Source organism: Mastigoproctus giganteus, chromosome 12 (genome assembly GCF_048544385.1).
Source record: "Mastigoproctus giganteus isolate SK-2022 chromosome 12, ASM4854438v1, whole genome shotgun sequence".
Taxonomy (NCBI): Eukaryota; Metazoa; Arthropoda; class Arachnida; order Uropygi; family Thelyphonidae; genus Mastigoproctus; species Mastigoproctus giganteus.
In genome coordinates, this window is record NC_143586.1 from 18,357,736 (window position 1) to 18,376,391 (window position 18,656).

An 18,656-nucleotide genomic window follows, 5' to 3' on the forward strand; every position below is an offset into this window, starting at 1 on the left:
ATTCTCTATTTAAGATTCATGCTCACATATACTCCGTAATTTTCATTCCTGTGATCACAACATACAGTTGAAAAGCATTGTCAGCTTCAGGAAGGAAAATTGTTTTTAAACATTTGCGTTAAACTTTTAAAAATGATTTAAATAATTTTTTAAATTAATTTTTAATTGTGTTCAATTGATTTTTTAATTGTTTTCAATTTATTTTTTACTGTAATCATTTTGTGTTAATTTTTGGAGAGTATCATACAGAAATGTTCTACATATCATATTGAGAGGTAAGTTTCTCTTATTCTTCTACAAATGCCTCCCTTAATATAACTGGTAGATCCCATCCACCAACAGTGCTTTTCAACTAATTGAGATTTGTTGAGAACTACTCCATAGAACAATTCCTCAGTAAGTATTTATTTTCTGGGTTATCCATAACAACAACAACAACACAGTTTTGTAATACAGTACTGCATTATTGTGAAATACATGTTTATCTTACAAAGGATTCAGCTTCTTCTTCAATATGACTGAAGGAGAAGAGTTTTGCCTTTAAATTCTAAAACAAATTGTAAATGTTTGCAATAAATGTTCATTTAAAAAGGGAAAAAAAAAAAAAAAGTTTTCAAAACTGGTTGTTTCATGGCTCATCATTAATTGTAAATATCATACAGTATATATAATAAATATAGAAACAAGACAACTTTGCTTATTGTTGTTTATGAAGATTTAAGCAGCAGTAAATAGATAGTTTTTTTTTTAATGCTTCCTTTCAAATGTGATGGCATTTCTTATTTTGAAAAATGCATCAAGCAATAATTTTCACATACCTCCCTCCCCAACATTTATAAATTGATGATACTTCTAAAATAATGGAATTAGGCACAGAAAAATGTAAAATTATTCAATTATGTTTTTCTTTCTACTTTCAAACAGTTAGGTAAACTATAAAACATTCCCCACAACAGATATATTCCCATGTGAACATATAAGAAGAATTTGTCAACACATTAGCCAACTTCTTGGACTCATTAAAAAACTAACCTTGTTGCACCCCATTCTATTGAAAAATATGCTTTAGTGTTCACATATGAAAAGAATTCTTTACTATCGTTCCTCAAACTCTACCAAATCCCTTTCATAATCTGTCTTAGTCCATCTCCTGAATAACTGAGTATTAGTACAGGGGTGTGTGTGCAGAAATTTGTTAAAAAGAAACTCAGCTGATCATAAACAGTCAAAATAGTCTTAAATTTTATAAAATTAATTTTTTAACAAGGAGCTCATACATGTCCCTCCAAGCCCCCTCTAGCACACCCCTGTATTAGTTGTGGTAAATGATGCAAGGAAGCAAGATTAAAGAAGTAATGCAGGACCATCTAAACAGGAATGCAATTATACTACAGTCACAGCATGGATCTATTAAGGGGAGATCTCGTCTGATCAATCAGATTGGATACTGTGATGCAGTAACAAAGGAATTTATTTCAAAAAATAATTCTGACATCATACACTTAGATTTCAGAAAAGCTTTTGATACGGCTCCATATAAAATACTGCTATACAAATTGGAGCAGCGTAGCATTAAAAACAAGTTATGGCTATAGATGAAGGGACAGTTGAGTGGGAGAAGGCAGAGAGAGGTTATGAATGAGCATTGCTCTTCTTCAACTACTGTTATTAGTTGATGTTCCCCAGGGTTCAGTGCTAGGCTCATTGTTTTCCACATTTAATTAATGTATATGTTTGAGGTGATGATACAAATGTTGCAGTGTAGCAATGACAGAAATCAGAGTATGCTACTGCAACCAGATCTAGAAAAATTAGATAGATGGGCTGAGAAGTGGAAATTGAAGTTTAACATTGACAAATGCAAGGTACCATATGAGTAGCAGTAATTCCAGATTAACATACCAACCGTGTGCTACCACACTCAGGGTAGTGGAGGGTGAGCAAGACCTGGGGGTAATTGTGCAATCAGATATGAAGTTGTCTGGGCAGGGCAGACAGGCTGCCAGGAGAACTCATGGGGTTTTGTCAATAATATACAGAAATTTTGCCAGAATGGATAAGGAGATGATTATCCTGTTATATAAGACAATTGGGTACTGCATAGAGGTCTGGACGCCTTATTACAGGAAGGATGTGGATCTGTGGGAATGAGTGCAGAGAACTGAACAAGATCAGTGGGGGAACAAAAGGGTGATATTATGCAGAAAGGCTTCAATTTCTGCGAACTGCAGTGACTGGAAACTAGGCACCTGAAAGGAAATCTGATTAAGGTGTGTAAGGATCTGTATGAACTGAGCAAGTACAATGCTAGTGGAAACCTTCCTCTTGCTCAGACTACAAACATGAGAGGTCATAAATTCAAACTGAGAAAGGATGATTACAGGATAGATGTATGGAAATTTTCCTTCAACCAGCAAGTAATTGATTATTGAAATCAAACTTCCATTTGGTGTTGTAAAAGTGGGTAGTCTGAATAAATTCAAGGAATTATCCATATAATTTCCTTCCTCCTCCATTCCTCTAATCTTTTAATCCTAATCCTTTCTCATATATATTCAAACCATCAACTTCACAACACCAGATGGAAGTTTGTTCCACCTACAAACATTCTTTTCAAACTTATATTTGTTCTCTTATGTGCATCATCCTAGAAAGAGTAGGGAGGCCATCAGCAATTAATTTACTCAATCTGTTTAAAGCATTAACCACTTCAATCAGGTTCCCTTGTCAAGTTTCCAGATGCTGCAATTTATAGCATTAGTAGAGGTATATGATGCAAGAAAGCAAGAGCTTATATAGCATCAGCCAAAAAAAAAAAAAAAACCCTTTTCCCATTTCGCCCATCCATTCACTTCCACTACAACAGATGGAAGTTTGTTCCAACTATCAACCACCCACTGGATAAAGTCAAATTTCAGCACATCTATTCTGCAATTGTCTTTCCTCAATTTGAATTTATGTTCCCTCAGGTGAGTAATCTGAGCAACAGGAAGAATCCTATTAGCATTGAGCTTGCTCAAACCACTGAAGGCCTTATACCCTCAATTAGATCACTTTGCAGGTGCCTCGTTTCTAGACGCTGCAATTTGCAGAACTTAAGTCTTTCTTGGTAACAGCAACCCTCTGTTCCACTCAATCTTGTTGCCCTTCTCTGTACTTGTTCCAACAGCTCTACATCTTTCCTAAAATGAAGCCTCCAGATCTGTATAGAACACTGGTCACTTTTCAAAAGTGTCCTTTTGTGCCTCTGACGAATCTTGTTACTTTTTGCACTCATTCCAACAACACCGTAACCTGCCTACTATGAGGCTTCCAGAATTGTATGCAATACTCGAAGATATGGCCTAAACCATTGCCTTATATAACAGGATAATTGCCTCTCTTCCCTTCTGGCAAAATTCCTGTATATCATTGATAGAACTCTATGAGCTGCCACAGGAGACTATCTGTATATTGCTCAAAGAAAATTTCATGTCAAAATCTACAATCAAAAATTACTCCCAAGTATTTTCATTCTCCACCATCTCGAGTGTGGTCTAACCCAATTGTATGTTATTCTGGGATTACTGCTATCCAAGTGCCTTGATTTATCACTGACAAAACCTTAACTACCAAATCGCAGCCCATCTACCTAATTTTTCTAGATCTTGTTGCAGCAGCAGTGAAGAAATCCGGTATGGCTTACATTTCAGGGGTACAACTCTATAATTGTTTCTGCTGACATGCAAAAACCATTTAGAGCTATCCACTGGACCAAACTTACTGGTAATTGGCTAGGAGGCAACCAGATAAGCTAGTGTATAATCTTGCTGCCTCAACTCTTCCAGTTGGTGACTGGAGAGAATCTGGCTAGTGTATATGCAATGGGCATTGTCGAGGCCATGTTATGTGTCAAGGAGATAGGTATATTCTTGCACATCTTTTGTATGTCACATTCAAAAAATTTCATTAATTCACATATCCTCCCATTTACTTTGTCTACTAAATGCACCACAAATAGTAAAACTAATAGGATAAACATCTGCTAAAAGATTGAAACCTCCCAAAAACTTCATTTATTTCACAAATATATGGGCGCCTCCATAGCCAGATGGGCAGGAGCAGCAGTGCGTAGCACATGCTTCTTGATTAGACCAGGGCTCGAGCCCGTGAGCCACCAAATACGGAGGATGCGGAAAGGTCAGGGAATGACCACCGCATATCCCTGGGGCAATACGGCCTTAGTTGCTAATGCTCCTAAAAACCAAATAACAACAACACAAATATATGTGGCCTTAGTCAAATGCCAATGATGTCCATAACCATCTACAGTCTTCCAAGAATCACTTCCTTTTTCTGACAGAATCCTAATTATCAGCTGCATCAACCACTATCCCACTTTCCCTAATTATTATAAGTATTACTTATTATTATTAGTACTGGCAAATGATGGAAGGCAGCAAGCTTATACAGCATCAGCCACAAAAAAAAAAAAAAAAAAAACACCATCCACCTCATAAATTTATTCAAACTACCCACTTCCCAAACACCAGATGGTAGTTTGTTCCAAAAATTAATTACTCTGGCTGAAAGCAAATTTTTGCACATCTATCCTGTAACAATCTTTTCAAAATTTGTCCTGTTATCTGGGAAAGAGTTAGAATACCATCATCATTAAGTTTACTCAATCCATTTAAAGCTTAACACTTCAATCAGATCTTGCAAATGCCTAGTTTCCAAGCACTGCAATTTTCAGAACCAAAGTCTTTTGTGTTAAGAGTAGTCCAACCTCTGTGTTCTTCACTAATCTGATACCTCTTCTCTGCACATGTGCCAAGAGTTCCACATCTTAAAATGAGGCTTTCCAGACCTGTACGCAGCACTCAAGATGTGTCCTAACCATTGCCATATATATGATGGATGATTACCTCTTTGTCCCTGCTGGCAAAGTTTCTGTATATTATTGAGAGAACTCCTTGAGCTTTTCGGGCAATCTATTTGTACTGCTCAGAAAAGTTCACACTGGACTGTACAATTACCCCTAAGTCTCTATGACCTTGAGTGTGAACAACTAATTGGTATATTATTCCGAGATTACTGCTGTCCGTACACAGTATGTTGCATTTATCAATGTTAAACCTGAAATGTCACTTCAGTCCATCTGCCTAATTTATCTATATCATGCTGTAGTGCCTTGATTGCTGTCATTAACCACCCTGCAAACTTTTATATCATCTACAAACTTAGACAATAAGCTCCATATGCCTTCACCAATATCTTTAATAAAAACTGTAAACAGTAGGGGCCTATCACTGAACCCTGAGGACCTCCACTAATAATGTTAGTCCATGAAGAGCAGTATCCATTTATAACCACCCCCTGTATTCTGCTACTCCATCATCAATTTATCCATGCAGTAACTTGTCCCTAATGCCACACCACTTCAATTTATAGAGCAGTCTTTCATGTGAAAGACTCAAAAGCATTACTGAAATCTAAATGTATAATCGAATTATTATTTGCATCCAGTTTCTTTGTTATTCCATCATAGTAGCTAATCAGATTGCTCAGAGTTTAATAAACCCATGCTGTGATTTCTATATAATTCCATTCCTGCTAAGATATTCCAGCAATACTTCTTTAACCACTGACTGTTATTTTCTCTGGAACAGAAGTAAAGCTTACAGGTCTATAATTCCTGATGTCGCTATTTGATCTCCCTTTGTGAATAGGAAACATATTAGCACACCTCCAATTTATAGAAGCCCCACATGAATCCAAGAAACTTCTAATTATGGCCAAAGGTTTGCTTAACTCTTTTACTGATTCTTTTAATATAACTGTATTAATTAGATCCCAATAGCCCCAGGTGTCTTATTTACTTTTAGCTCAGCAATTTCTCTTCCACTTTCATTTCAGTTAAAACAAAATCATTCAGCTGCCAGTTATAACTGTGGTGTCCCCATCTCTAAAAACTTCTTCACCCATGAACATAGATGCACAATAATTATTTAGTTTGTCAGAAGCCTGAACAAGATCATCAACAATGCTATTCATATCTAGTGGGTCAAAGTTTTTCATTCCTTTCCTCCTAGTGTTAACACAAACAATTTTTGCTACTTTTCTTTGCATTCTTAGCCAACAACTTCTAATAATCTGCTTACCTTGCCAAACTCCTGAGTGATCTGATTGCAGATTAGTTTGTACATGCCATAGAATTCCAAGTCTCCTGGTAATTTATAATAATCCCACATATTTTTCTTCTCTGCCACTGGTCTCAGTTATCTGTCATCCATTCAGGTCTAAACTTAAAAACTATCTTAGTTGGTATAAAAAGATTACTAGCTTCTATCAATACTTCCTTGAATGCTTTTCATTTAAAAATTGCAGTTATTAACATCATCAATTGGTCCCAATGAAAAGAATTTAAAATCTGTTTATAGACCATTACTGCTTCACTTCTGCAAACTGCATCATCTAGAGACTACACGCCTGCAAGGTGATCTGACTGAGGTGTTTAAGGCATTAAATGGATTGAGCAGGCTCAATGCTGATGGAATTCTTTCTCTTGCTCAGACTACATACACCAGGGAGCATAAATTCAAATTGAGGAAGGATGGTTGCAGAATAGATGTGGAAGTTTGCCTTCAGCCAGTAGGCAGCTGAAATTTACAGGACAAAAACTATCAATCACTGACTATAAAACAACCAACTATAGAACAAACTTCCATCTGCTATTGTGGAAGTGCATTGTTTGAATAAATTAGAATTAGACAAACTATTGGAGGGGATGGGCAAGTAATATGGGAAGTGTTCTTTTTCAGTTGATGCCTTATAAGCTTGCTTTCTTGCATCATTTGCCACTAGTAATACTAGTTTCTTTTATGAAAGCAAAATCCCTTCCCTTTACTTTTGAGTAGTTTTATCATTTAAGGATTCCCCACATCAGTATATTACAATCACTGCCATCTAGTGGCTCCTTCATCTAGACATTCTAAATGCATAATGAGTCACTGCTGATAATCATATCAAGAATTGCTTTCTCTTGTTGCCTTGTGTGTTTTTCTGGATCTATTGGATGACTGCAGAAAGGTTATCCAATAAACCTAGAAAATTTCTGCTACAATGTTTGTAGTAGTAGCAGTAATGGTAAATGATGCAAGAAAGCAAGCTTACATAGGATCAGCCAAAAAAAAAAATAGTTCACCCATCCATACCCTCCAAGAATTTGTCTAGTTGTCCCTTGAATTTATTTAACCCATCCACTTCCACAACAGATGGAAGCATGTTCCAACAATCAACAACTCACTGGCTAAACGCAAACATCTACATATCTATCCTGAAACCATCCTTCCTCATCTTGAATTTATACCCCCTCACGTGTGTAATCTCAGCAAGCAAGAGAACACAATTAACATTCGGCTTACTTAATCCATTCAAGGCTTTAAACCACCTTAATCAGATCTCCTAACAGGTGCCTGGTCTCGAGACCAGGTTCTAGAAATGATTCAGCTCTACAATTTGCAGAGCTGAAGCCTTTCTAGTTAAGAGCACCCACTTTGTTCCCTTCACCAATCTGGTTGTCCTTCTTTGCACCTGTTCCAGCAGATTACATTAGCATTAGTTGAAGCATATGATGCAAGAAAGCAAGATTATATAGCATCAGCCAAAAAAAAATAAATAAATAAAAAATCTACATCCTTCCTGAAGTGAGGCCTACAGACCTATATACAGTACTCAAGATGTGGCCAAACCATGGCCTTATACAAAGGGATAATCACTTCCTTATCCCTGCTAGCAAAGTTTCTGTATATCATTGACAAAACCCCCTGAGCTATCCTGGCAGCATGTCTTCACTACTCAGGGAATTTTATGTCTGACTGCACAATTACCCTCAGGTCTTTTTTCGTTCTCCACTACCCTGAGAGTAGTACCACACAGTTGATATGTTACTCTGGGGTTACTGTTACCCATGTGCAGTACCTTGCATTTTTAATTTTTCAATGTTAAACTTCAACTGCCATTTCTCAGCCCGCCAATGCAATATTCTCAATTTTGTTGAAGTAGATCGCCCCAATGGCTGTCGTTAACCACCATGCCAACCTTTGTATTATCTGCAAATGTAGACATTGATAAATATTGAAAACAACAATGGACCCAGCATTGAACCCAGGGGAACTGCACCAATAACATTGGTCCACAAAGAGAAGTGCCCATTGATAACCACTCTTATGTCTCTTCCACTTAACCATCCCTTTATCCATAACAGTAACTTACCCTTAATGCGACATTGCACCAGCTTGTATGGCAGTCTTTTATGTGCAATAGTATCAAAAGCCTTCCTGAAATCCAAGCATACGACATCAAAATTAATTTTTTGCACCCAGTTCCATGGTCACTGCACCACAGCAACTTGGACGGTCAGGGGGGGGGGGAGAGCAGTCTTGTCTAACTAGATTGGTTAGACTGCCCCCTTGACAAATCCATGCTGTGAACACAGTATAATTGCATGCTGCCTGTCCAAATGGTTTCTTTAACCAACGATTCCATTATTTTCCCTGGAACAGATGTTAAGCTAACAGGTGTGTAATTACCCATGTTGCCTTTTTATTCCCCTTTATGAACTGGGGATATATTTGCAATTCTGGACCTCCCCTGAATCTAAGGATGCTCTCATAATTATGGCTAAGGGTTTGTACCTGCTTTGCTAACAATCTTAATATAATTGGATTGATTCCATCTGCTCCAGTTGCCGTTTTAATGTCCTTCCTCAACAATTTCCTTTCCATTTTCCTTTCAGTTGTCACAAAGTCATTTAGCTCCTCGTTAGAGTTTGATAAACTTCTGGCATCCCCTTTCCTAAAGAATTCCTCATGAGTGAATGTAGTGCAAAGCAAGCTTGCTTTGCATCTACATTCACTCATGAGGAATTCAGCATGAGCAATTCACACATTGAATAGCTACTCAATTTGTCTGCAATGTGAACAGAGTGATCAACAGTTAACCCACTGACATCAAGTGGCCTAATGTGATTCAGCCTTTTCCTTCTACTGTTAATATAAGTGTAGAAATATTTGCTGTTTTTCTTTGCATTCTTTGCCAGAGACTTCTCATAATCTGCCTTAGTTTGCCTAACCTCCTTTGTGACTTGATTACAGACTAATTTATATCTACCCATAATCTTCTGTATCACATGATAATTTATATGCATCCCATGCACTTTTCTTCTCTGCCACATGTCTCAATAATTCATCTGACATCCACTTAGGTGTAAGCTTTGAATAGCATTTCTTTGTTTGTATGAAAAGCCTAGTAGCTTTCGTGATTACTTCCCATTTAGAATTTGCTGTTGGTAACATCATCAATTGGTCCCATTGCACACAATTTAAAAACTGTCTGAGCCCTCTGCAGTCACCCTTATGAAAGCAAAAGCCTTTCCCTTTACATTTCTTTAATTAAATTCCATATTAGTACACTTTGATTGTTGCCACCAGTGGATCTTTTCCCTGCAGATTCTTAATGCATAAAGAATCACTGCGGATAACCAGATTAAGAGTATTGCTTGCACTTGTTGCATCTCTAACATGCTGCTCTAGAAAAATAGTGATCCAAGAAATCCACAAATATCTTGCTAGTGTGTGAGTGACTGACCAACCCACAAATTCCAGTAAACATCTAGAAAGTTAAAATCCCCTATTATGAGACATTCTGATTTTCTGGCCCACTTTATTTCCTTGTATAGCCATTCAAGTCATTAGCCATTAGACCTATAACACACTACTAATCCCAATTTTGTTTTCTCATTGCTTATATCACACCAAACAGACTCAAGATTGCACTCATCACCCAAGTCAACTAGATGCACTGCCTTAAATTTAATATTCTTCTTAACTAAAAGCATAACCCCCTCCACCTCTCCTGCCCCTCCTTCCTGTATACATTGTACCTATATATTCAAATTCAGCATCATTATGTCTAAGTGGCACGATGTCTCCTCTATTCCTACAATGTCTGCATTCGACGACTTAATCAGTACTTCAAATTCATTTACAATGCACCTAGTATTAGCGTACATGCAAGTATACATGCACTTGTTCTTATTCTTAGTTACCCTAACTCAGCCCATGTATTAATTTGATCAATGATGATCTACAGCTGGGCCCAAAATCCCAGACACCTTGCTTTCCAGGCTGCTTCATGTACCAATAGTAGCAACGCAAGAAGAACTTTCACCTCTGCCTGTGGCTCTAGTTAAACTATTAATCTGTGTATCTCTCCCACAAGCTAGCAGTTTTTCGACCCACCTATCACTGCCTTGATAGCATTCGCAAATATTCTTGCACCTCTTATATTCAAATGTATCCCATCTCTCTAAAAACAGTCTCTCTTGTTAACAAGCACAGACCACATTTAGAAAAATTCTACCCCATGAGCCTTACACATTCTCTCCAGGGCCAAATTGATTGACAAGGCTCTCAACATATACTTCCTCCTATCATGTTTGGGCAGAATTACAGACACTTTCAAATTCAATCCTAACTCATGACTTTTTCACATTTCCCCATACTTGTTAAGTCCTCAGATCTCCTACTCTTAATATCATTAGTGCCAAAAATATCACCTTTTATGTCCTTAAAAGATGACATCTGCTCTACAACATCATCTACTTTTTCCCCTGGCAAACATACCTTGGTTCTATTCCACCTATCCTTGTACAATGTATTTCCCATTTTCCTGACAATAACTAGCTCCTGTGGGACCAGCACATTCTGCCATTGTGTTGTCTGATGCCCACGAGTAAGCTCTGGTGTTGTGACCAATCCACAAGTTTCAGTCAATATCTAGGAAGTTAAACTCACCTATTATCTGATTTATTGGACCACTCTTATTTATCTGTACAATTCTTCATTATACTCATTACAGTCATTATGCCCATAACATACTCCTACCATAATTTTAGTTTTCCCAGTGTTTGTCACACTATGCTAACTCAACACTGCACTGGCTGCCCACATCACCTGGATGCACTGCCTCACATTCTATATGCTTCTTAACCAAAAGCATTACTTCTCTTCCCCCAGTCTGTCCTGCCATTACACATCGTACTCACCATATTCAAATTCAGCACTGCCGGTCTGAGTGGCATGTTACTAATATCCCTACTGTGTCTGCATTTGTTGAATTAACCAGTATAGTACTTCAAATTCAAATTTTTGACTATAATTTTAGCATTAATATACAAGCAGGTATACATGCACCTGTTTTTGTTTTTAGTAATCCTAACACAACCCGTATATTTTCTTGTCTTGTGATGACCCCAGTAGACTTTGTAATCTCTGACATCTTGCTTTTCAGGTTGCTGTATATCCATCTATTGGATGGATATACAGCAACCAAGAATCACTTTCACCTCTGCCTGTGGTAGCTGGAAAAAGGTGAAAACGATTTTTGCATGTGACAAATTGATGGAAAATATTAAGGAAGCAATTGTGTATGGCAAATATAAAGTAATTCTTGCATGTGATAAGTGAGACAAATAGATTAACAGCCTGCAGCTACTGGTAATCTATTTGTCTATGTATCCCCTCCCCAAGGCTAGCAGTTTTCCAACCCACCTAACACTGCCTTAATAGCACCAGATTACTGCATCCTTTATTAAGTGTATCCCATCACTGTAAAAACAATCTCTCCTGTTAAGAACAGACCACGCTGGAAAAATTCTACCCAGTTGTTTGTTATTTGGTTTTTAGAAGCATTAGCAACTAAGGCCATATTGCTATGGGGACATGCGGTGGTCATTCCCTGACCTTTCCGCATCCTCCGTATTTGGTGTTCACAGGCTTGAACCCCGGTCTAATCAAGAAGCATGTGCTATGCACTGCTGCTCCTGCCCACCTGGCTATGGAGGCGCCTTCTACCCAGTGAGCCTTGCACAGTCACTCCAAGACTGAACCGACGGACAAGGCTCTCAATTATGCACTGCCTTCTATTGCATCTGGGTAGAATGATTCCATTTGCTTCAAATGCAGTACTTATCCATATATCGGCTCTGATATTCCTTATCAGAGACTTCCTAATTTTGATTTCTTCATTTTGATTGCCCATGTCTTAAGAATCTCTCTACCCCATTTGTTCAAATTCATATGTTGCCACTATTGTTTTCCCAACTCCACTAATCACTCAAATCTTTGACTTTCTCCACTATAACTTCCCTAACAGTGAGGTAATTTTCCTCGATGATTTTAATGTTCTTACCTCCAGACAAATTCAGTTTTCTAGTTGCATAACCCAGTTGGTGAAGATGCTGAGGTTTTTGTAATTCTACACACCTTAGGCACAATTCGAGGATAGTCTCTTCTCCAGTGGAGTCCCCCCTACCTCTCTCTCTCTCATGGACATTCACAGCCTCATATTTTACATTACAAGAATGCGAAATGGAATGATCTGGGGGAGATTCCTATTCTTCTTTTCCTTGGTTGCATTACTGTTTTAAATTTTCTGATCCTAGCGTTTGCTTAAATCATATCAGTGAAATTATTCCTGTAGGAGTGAAAACCCTTATTCCACCTCAAAATTTCATTCATTATCCATACAGGAATTTCAGAAACATGGTGCCGTTGTGAAAAAGGTGATGCAGAATTTAAATACAGTGAGTATAACATGCACCTAAATTGCAGACAGCAAGATGAGGAGATATGCTAAGGTTAAGAAGCATATTGATATGGGTTGCCAGTGTAATGCGAGTTAGTGTGTTGTGACAAAGACTGGGAAACTAAAACCTGAGAGTAGAATTATGTTATAGGCTAAATAACTGTGATGAACAATGACCAGAGATGAACTGAGACAGACAATGACCAGTATTATCATTGGGGATTTTAGCTTTCCAGATATGGCTTGGTTTTTTTTTTTTTTTTGGATAGTTGTTGGTGCATCGGCTTCTGTGGCCATAATGCATCTCCCAAGGTTTTTGCGGTACTTTGATCCAAACCCGAGGCGGGATTCGAACCCATGACCTTTGGGTTGCCAGGCAGGCACTTTACCCACCCGGCTAGCCCAGTCGCCGTATGGCTTGTAACAGGTGATCAGATTGAGGTGTTATTCTTCCTCTTACTACACATGAGGGGGCATAAATTAAAATCAAGGAAGGATGGTTGCAGGATAGATGCACTGAGGTTTGCCATCAGCCAGCAAGTGGTTGATTGTTAGAATAAAACTTCCATATCGAGGGTTTAGTGTCAAACAACATTAACTACAAAATTGCATCTTCTTTTTTTTGTGATAACTTTAGTTTTACTTTATGCAAATAACAATGCATATCATGTCATAGAACTATCTCTCTAGTACTTTACAGGTTAGCTATAAGTACATTTCCGGTAAACCAAGAAACTGTCAAATGACTTTTTTTTTGGTTAATTACAAAAACATCAACTACAATCATTCTTCTCTTTCTTGGTGATTTCTTTCTACGTTTGACTTTCTCTCTCTCTCAGGGTAACTTGGGAATTTTTTTTTTTTTTTTTTTTTTTGGCTGGTGCAGCATAAGCCTCAGGCTTCTTTACACCATATAGCTAATAATAATAATAATAATATGGTGTGGAAGTGAGTAGTTTGAATAAATTTAAAGGAGGATTTGAGAAAATTATTGGAAAGGATGGACAAATGGGAGTAAGCAATGTTTTTTAATGGCTAATATTGTATAAGCTTGCTTCTTTGCATCATTTTGCCACTAGTAATATTAATACTAATCAATATGGCATATAAAGAAAGGCTTGGAGGGTGTGGACTGCAAAGCTTGGAAACAAGATATCCCAGAGGGGGATAGGTGAAATGAATCAGAATGGGTAGCATATGCTCTATATTCACTTTTTTTTTTTTTTTTTTTCTTTTTGGCAAACATACCAAAAAAGCTTGCTTCCTTGTATCATTTAAAAACTATTCTTATTGTTTTTCTACTCTTTACAACATACCAGACTGATTCAATGTTATTTTGATGTTCCTCATCAAATGGATATACTCTTCTGCAATCCATGTGCTTTCTTATCAGAAGTATGACCCCACCTTCTCTTCTTTTGTCACGTCTATCTTGCCTGTACACCTTTTTCTTTCACCACCTACTCATTACAGTAGGTGGTGAAAGATATCTAAATGCCACTGGAAATTTTAATATGCTGCAGGGTTTAAAATGTTATTGGATGTTTAAATAGATCAACAAGAGAACAGTTTCTTATTTTTTAAAATCTGCAGAGGGGTAAAATTTTTTACACAGGATGTATCTATTCCAGTCAGCAAACAACATTACCAACAAAAAAAAACTAATAAATGAAAAACCACAAAAATATTAACCTTCCAAATTTAAAATTCATTGTGGCTAAACTAATTAAAGATACAACTTTATTAACTTAAAAAATAATAAAAATTAAGTCAATAAAGGTAGACATAATTAAGTTTATGGCAAAGCTTCAAGCTATGAAAGTCAAAGTCATGTACAGGTTGGACACAAGCCTCTTTCTGTTACATAGTTTTACGTGATGCACTAAGTAGCAAACTGGATTTACCACTGAGCGCATCAATCTCATATTTTGGAGGCACTTTGCCATGAGTTGCCTTAATATTGTACTACCCTAAATAAAAAGCCTTGTTCCTGGAGAAGTATATTGCTTTTTATTTAGTGTATGCTATTACCTATACCTAGGTTTCAATCACTGTTGGAATCTTACTGGCTTTCTAGGCAAGTTCCATGAATGCTAAAGGAATCTCAAGAGAGTGCAGGCCTGTGCTTTCTTGACAGTAAGGTTACCAAAGATGAGACCTAAGTACTCTAGTGGCAGTCCATGGAGTGGTCACACAAAGATTCGTTGAAAAAGAAGAAATTCAAGACTTGAATATCTGCTAGAAAAATCTTTGTTGGAAAAAGTCCAGAAAAAGAGAAAGGTGTGGAATTTGGGTGTTTTGTTTTTAGCATGGTGTATTCTTGTGGATTTCCTTATAATGAATACTGAATGGAAAAAATAATGAATGCTGATCACTATATGGAGATAGTGAAGAAGGTGAAGACAGAAGATTGCAAGAGTGAAATCAGAGAAAGAAAAATTACTCCTTTACCATGCTTGTTTGTTTGTTTTTTGTTTTGTTTGGTAGTTGTTGGCGCATCGGCTTCTGTGGCCATAATGCACCTCCCAAGGTTTTTGCAGTACTTTGATCCAAGCCCGAGGCGGGATTCGAACCCGCGACCTTTGGGTTGCCAGGCTGGCACTTTACCCACCTGGCTAGCCCGGTCGGCCCTTTACCATGCCAACCAAAACTTGTATCAGAATCCTGATAAGGAAGAACACTGTATCATTTGGGTGAACTGCTCTGTTACATCCTGCCCACTGCACAGTCCTAACATTGCATCATCAAACTTTCACTTATTTGGTTCTATGAAAGGTGGCCTTTGTGGGGGGGGGGGAACACTTTGCTGATGCTATCACTATGGCTATCAAGAAGTGGCTCTTGATAGCCATGGGGGGGATGCAGCCTCTGGTTCAGCAAAAGAGAAAGTGTATACAAAGTAGGTGAAAAAATAAATGCAAGTACTTGAAAACTTGACATACATACTACACAGTTTAAAGTAACATACCTGCAATGATAACCAGAAAATAAAATTTGGAGGCATTAGTTTCAAAATGACCCTCATAAACACAAACAGTATTTTGAAGGAAATACAGCATAGCTTGCAAAAGCAAATTTACACTCATCATAAACTGGATATAGGAAATAATTTTCACATTAGCAAATCACCTGAATCTGTCCAGCATGCAAGGTTACTGTATAAAGTTTGCAACATGTTGGGGTCATGGGTAAGATCCTTAGAGGGATTTCAGAATAGCTGCAAGGCAGAGGGTTGTTATTAATAATTAATCTTCAGATTGGGTTGATGTTAGAAGAAGGATCTCCTTCTAATTTTCTGGATTTCAGGTAGTCATAAAAAAATATTGCAATTCCTACACCGAAATGCATTTTCATAGTACTGTACTAGTGTTTTCTTTTGTTTTTTCTAATGTACAGTACATGGAAAAGAACAGTAAATTTCCCCTGGAAGTAGAAGTGAAAAATGTTTTACATAATTCACCAAAGTCCCAATGTTAGGTGTGTTTGACAATACAACCTTTTCTCCAGTAGAGGAAGTATGTGTGCAAGGCTCACTGGGGAAGAGGCATGTTTATATTCTCAGGCTGTTTAACCTGGCAGCAGTTGGCACCACTTCTTGTTACAAAGTTGCATGGAACCTAACAGGTGCCCAGTTTTTTTTTTTTTTTTTTGGAAAAAAGGCTTTTTTTAAAATTTACTTTAGATGTACTAATATTCTTTCTTTTCTTAATGGATTTCAGTACTTATTTTAAGAAAATTTTAATAAAAAAATTTAAATACTTAAAAATGCTATTGTTTTTTTAAATTTATTTTTCTTTCACATTATTTTTAAAACAACAAAAAAATATTAACACTGCTGAAAATGAAAATACAGTATAAACATGAAACTAACAATCACTTCAATTTTCCAGTTCACAGAACCATTAAGAGTGCAAAATTTTAAATTTACATACATATTAATGTGTTTTGTCAAACGTAACAAAGGAATAATAATCAAAGCAAGAAACCAATTCACATCAGTAATATAAAAATAATATCTAAAATCTGGAGATTGCCCATTACAAGATAACTGACCACATCGTAAAACTGCACACCAACATGTAGTAGTTTTAGCATTACTCACTGACTTCGAAATAGCTTACTAACATTTTTGTGGTATTTATTTATTTATTGAGCTATCTGATTAACTGACTAAATAGATTATATTTATTTTATTTTTAGTTATTTGGTAATATAATTTTTTTAAGTGAACTAAAATTTAATGAACTTTTGCTGCTCTGGTAAAATCTTAGGTACTTTGTTGATCAACTAACGTATTGGTAACATTCATTGGACACGGAAGGCAGCTGGTTGAATGAGGCAGTGATCTGAACTACTTTTGCTATATTATTAATAATCTGAAACTAGTAAGCTTAATAAATACACAATCCTAAGAAATAGCACTTTTGCATAATCTGAACTCAACATAATGAAAATTCTGAATTTTGTTCGCTATATAACAGGCTGTGTTTTTATTTGTTTTTTGATTTGACATGTGGTTTGATTTTCCAGAAAAACTAGCAAAATAATAAAAAAATATTCCAATTTAACTCTTTTCATTCTGATATATTCAAAAAATGTTATATTTGGTGTAACCTATGCCCTTTGCCTACACTAACACCATTTCGCATACAAAGATTTATGCTCATAACTGAACAATTTATATAACTTACATAACATGCTTTGGTTATCAAATAATTTAAAACAATCCAAGTCCGTTGAGAATGATTATCAACACAAAAGTTGTAAAAATGAGAAAAAAGCAATCAAAAGCAAAATTCTGACAGCATACAAGCCATAAACATAGCGCTCATGTTTTCTAAATGAAGACGAACACCCAAATACGAGCAAAAATATATCATGTTCCACAGCTGGCCCATGGTCAGGTTCATCTTTAATCTATTCTATTAATTTAATGTATAATAAACTACTGGTTATAATATATGCAGAAGTATGAATCAAATAATTTCGGTAGTCTTGATTCCATTCCCAAAGAGAAAGCAAAATCTTTGTGAAATATCAAAATACATCAGTACCAACTAACTGTGTCTTTGAAATATCGTATAAAGCCAAAGAGATATAAAGATAATATTTAGTTGTGTTCAAAATAAACCAACCCACTGAGTCACAGCTGGTCAGTGACTTCATCCTTACCTTATCGGAATTTAAATCTGGATCCTCTTGACATAGACGATAAAGAAACGAATTGGGATCTCTACACAAAGTAGTTTTTGTTGTCAAGAAATAAGTTCCACCTACATTTAAGCGCACCCACTGATTTCTTCGAACAGGTTTATCATCATGAGGGAGGATGTTAACATGAATATTTTCATCACCATTCATATAAGGTTTGGCAGCCATGTTTGTGTATAATACAAACATACTCTCCACACAATCGATGATATGCTACATAAATACAGGTTGTCAGATTCTGGTTCGAGAGTGGTCCAGAAATGGTTTTAACTTGAAATATTACTCATGATTTTTCTCGTATCTTTGAGGATCAAGTGCATTCAATTATTTCCCAGTTTTATTTTTAAATAAATTAAATAATATATAAACTGGACAGGATGAATACTAGCAATTTGTGTGCAGTGTCACTCCAATTTTCTTTTTTTTTTTTTTATAGGCTTTGAAGCGAAATAGCATAATAATAATTGCAGGATTTAAACACTGCGTGATTAATGATTAATTAATGGACATAATATAACATAGACAGGTTGATATTTCAGTAACCTTGTCCTACCATAGCCCACTACTCATTCTTCTTGCATTAGAATCTGCAGATAAAAGAACCACTAGGTGGCAGTGATCACGGTGTATTGATGTGGGATTCACTTAAAGATGTAACTACCTTCAAGGGAAAGGAAAGGATTTTTTACTTTCGTAAAGGAGACTAATGTGGGCTCACAGAGTTTTTAAATTCTATACAGTAGAACAAATTAATGATGTTACCAACAATAAATTCTAAATGGAGAGCATTCAGGGAAATACAGGTTGTCAGATTC

At 36.5% G+C, this 18,656-nt stretch overlaps 1 protein-coding gene across 2 annotated transcripts in view; it reads right to left on the reverse strand.

The window, feature by feature from the left end:
* inc (BTB/POZ domain-containing protein inc) overlaps positions 1-18,052 on the reverse strand; it is a 66,952-nt gene extending 48,900 nt beyond the window's left edge. For both annotated transcript variants that reach the window (XM_090386133.1, XM_090386132.1), the window contains exon 1: positions 17,803-18,052. In XM_090386133.1, coding sequence (XP_090242259.1) covers positions 17,803-18,030 — 228 coding nt within the window. In that variant the 5' untranslated portion in view covers positions 18,031-18,052. The remainder of the gene's footprint in view (positions 1-17,802) is intronic.
* Positions 18,053-18,656: the final 604 nt, after the last annotated feature.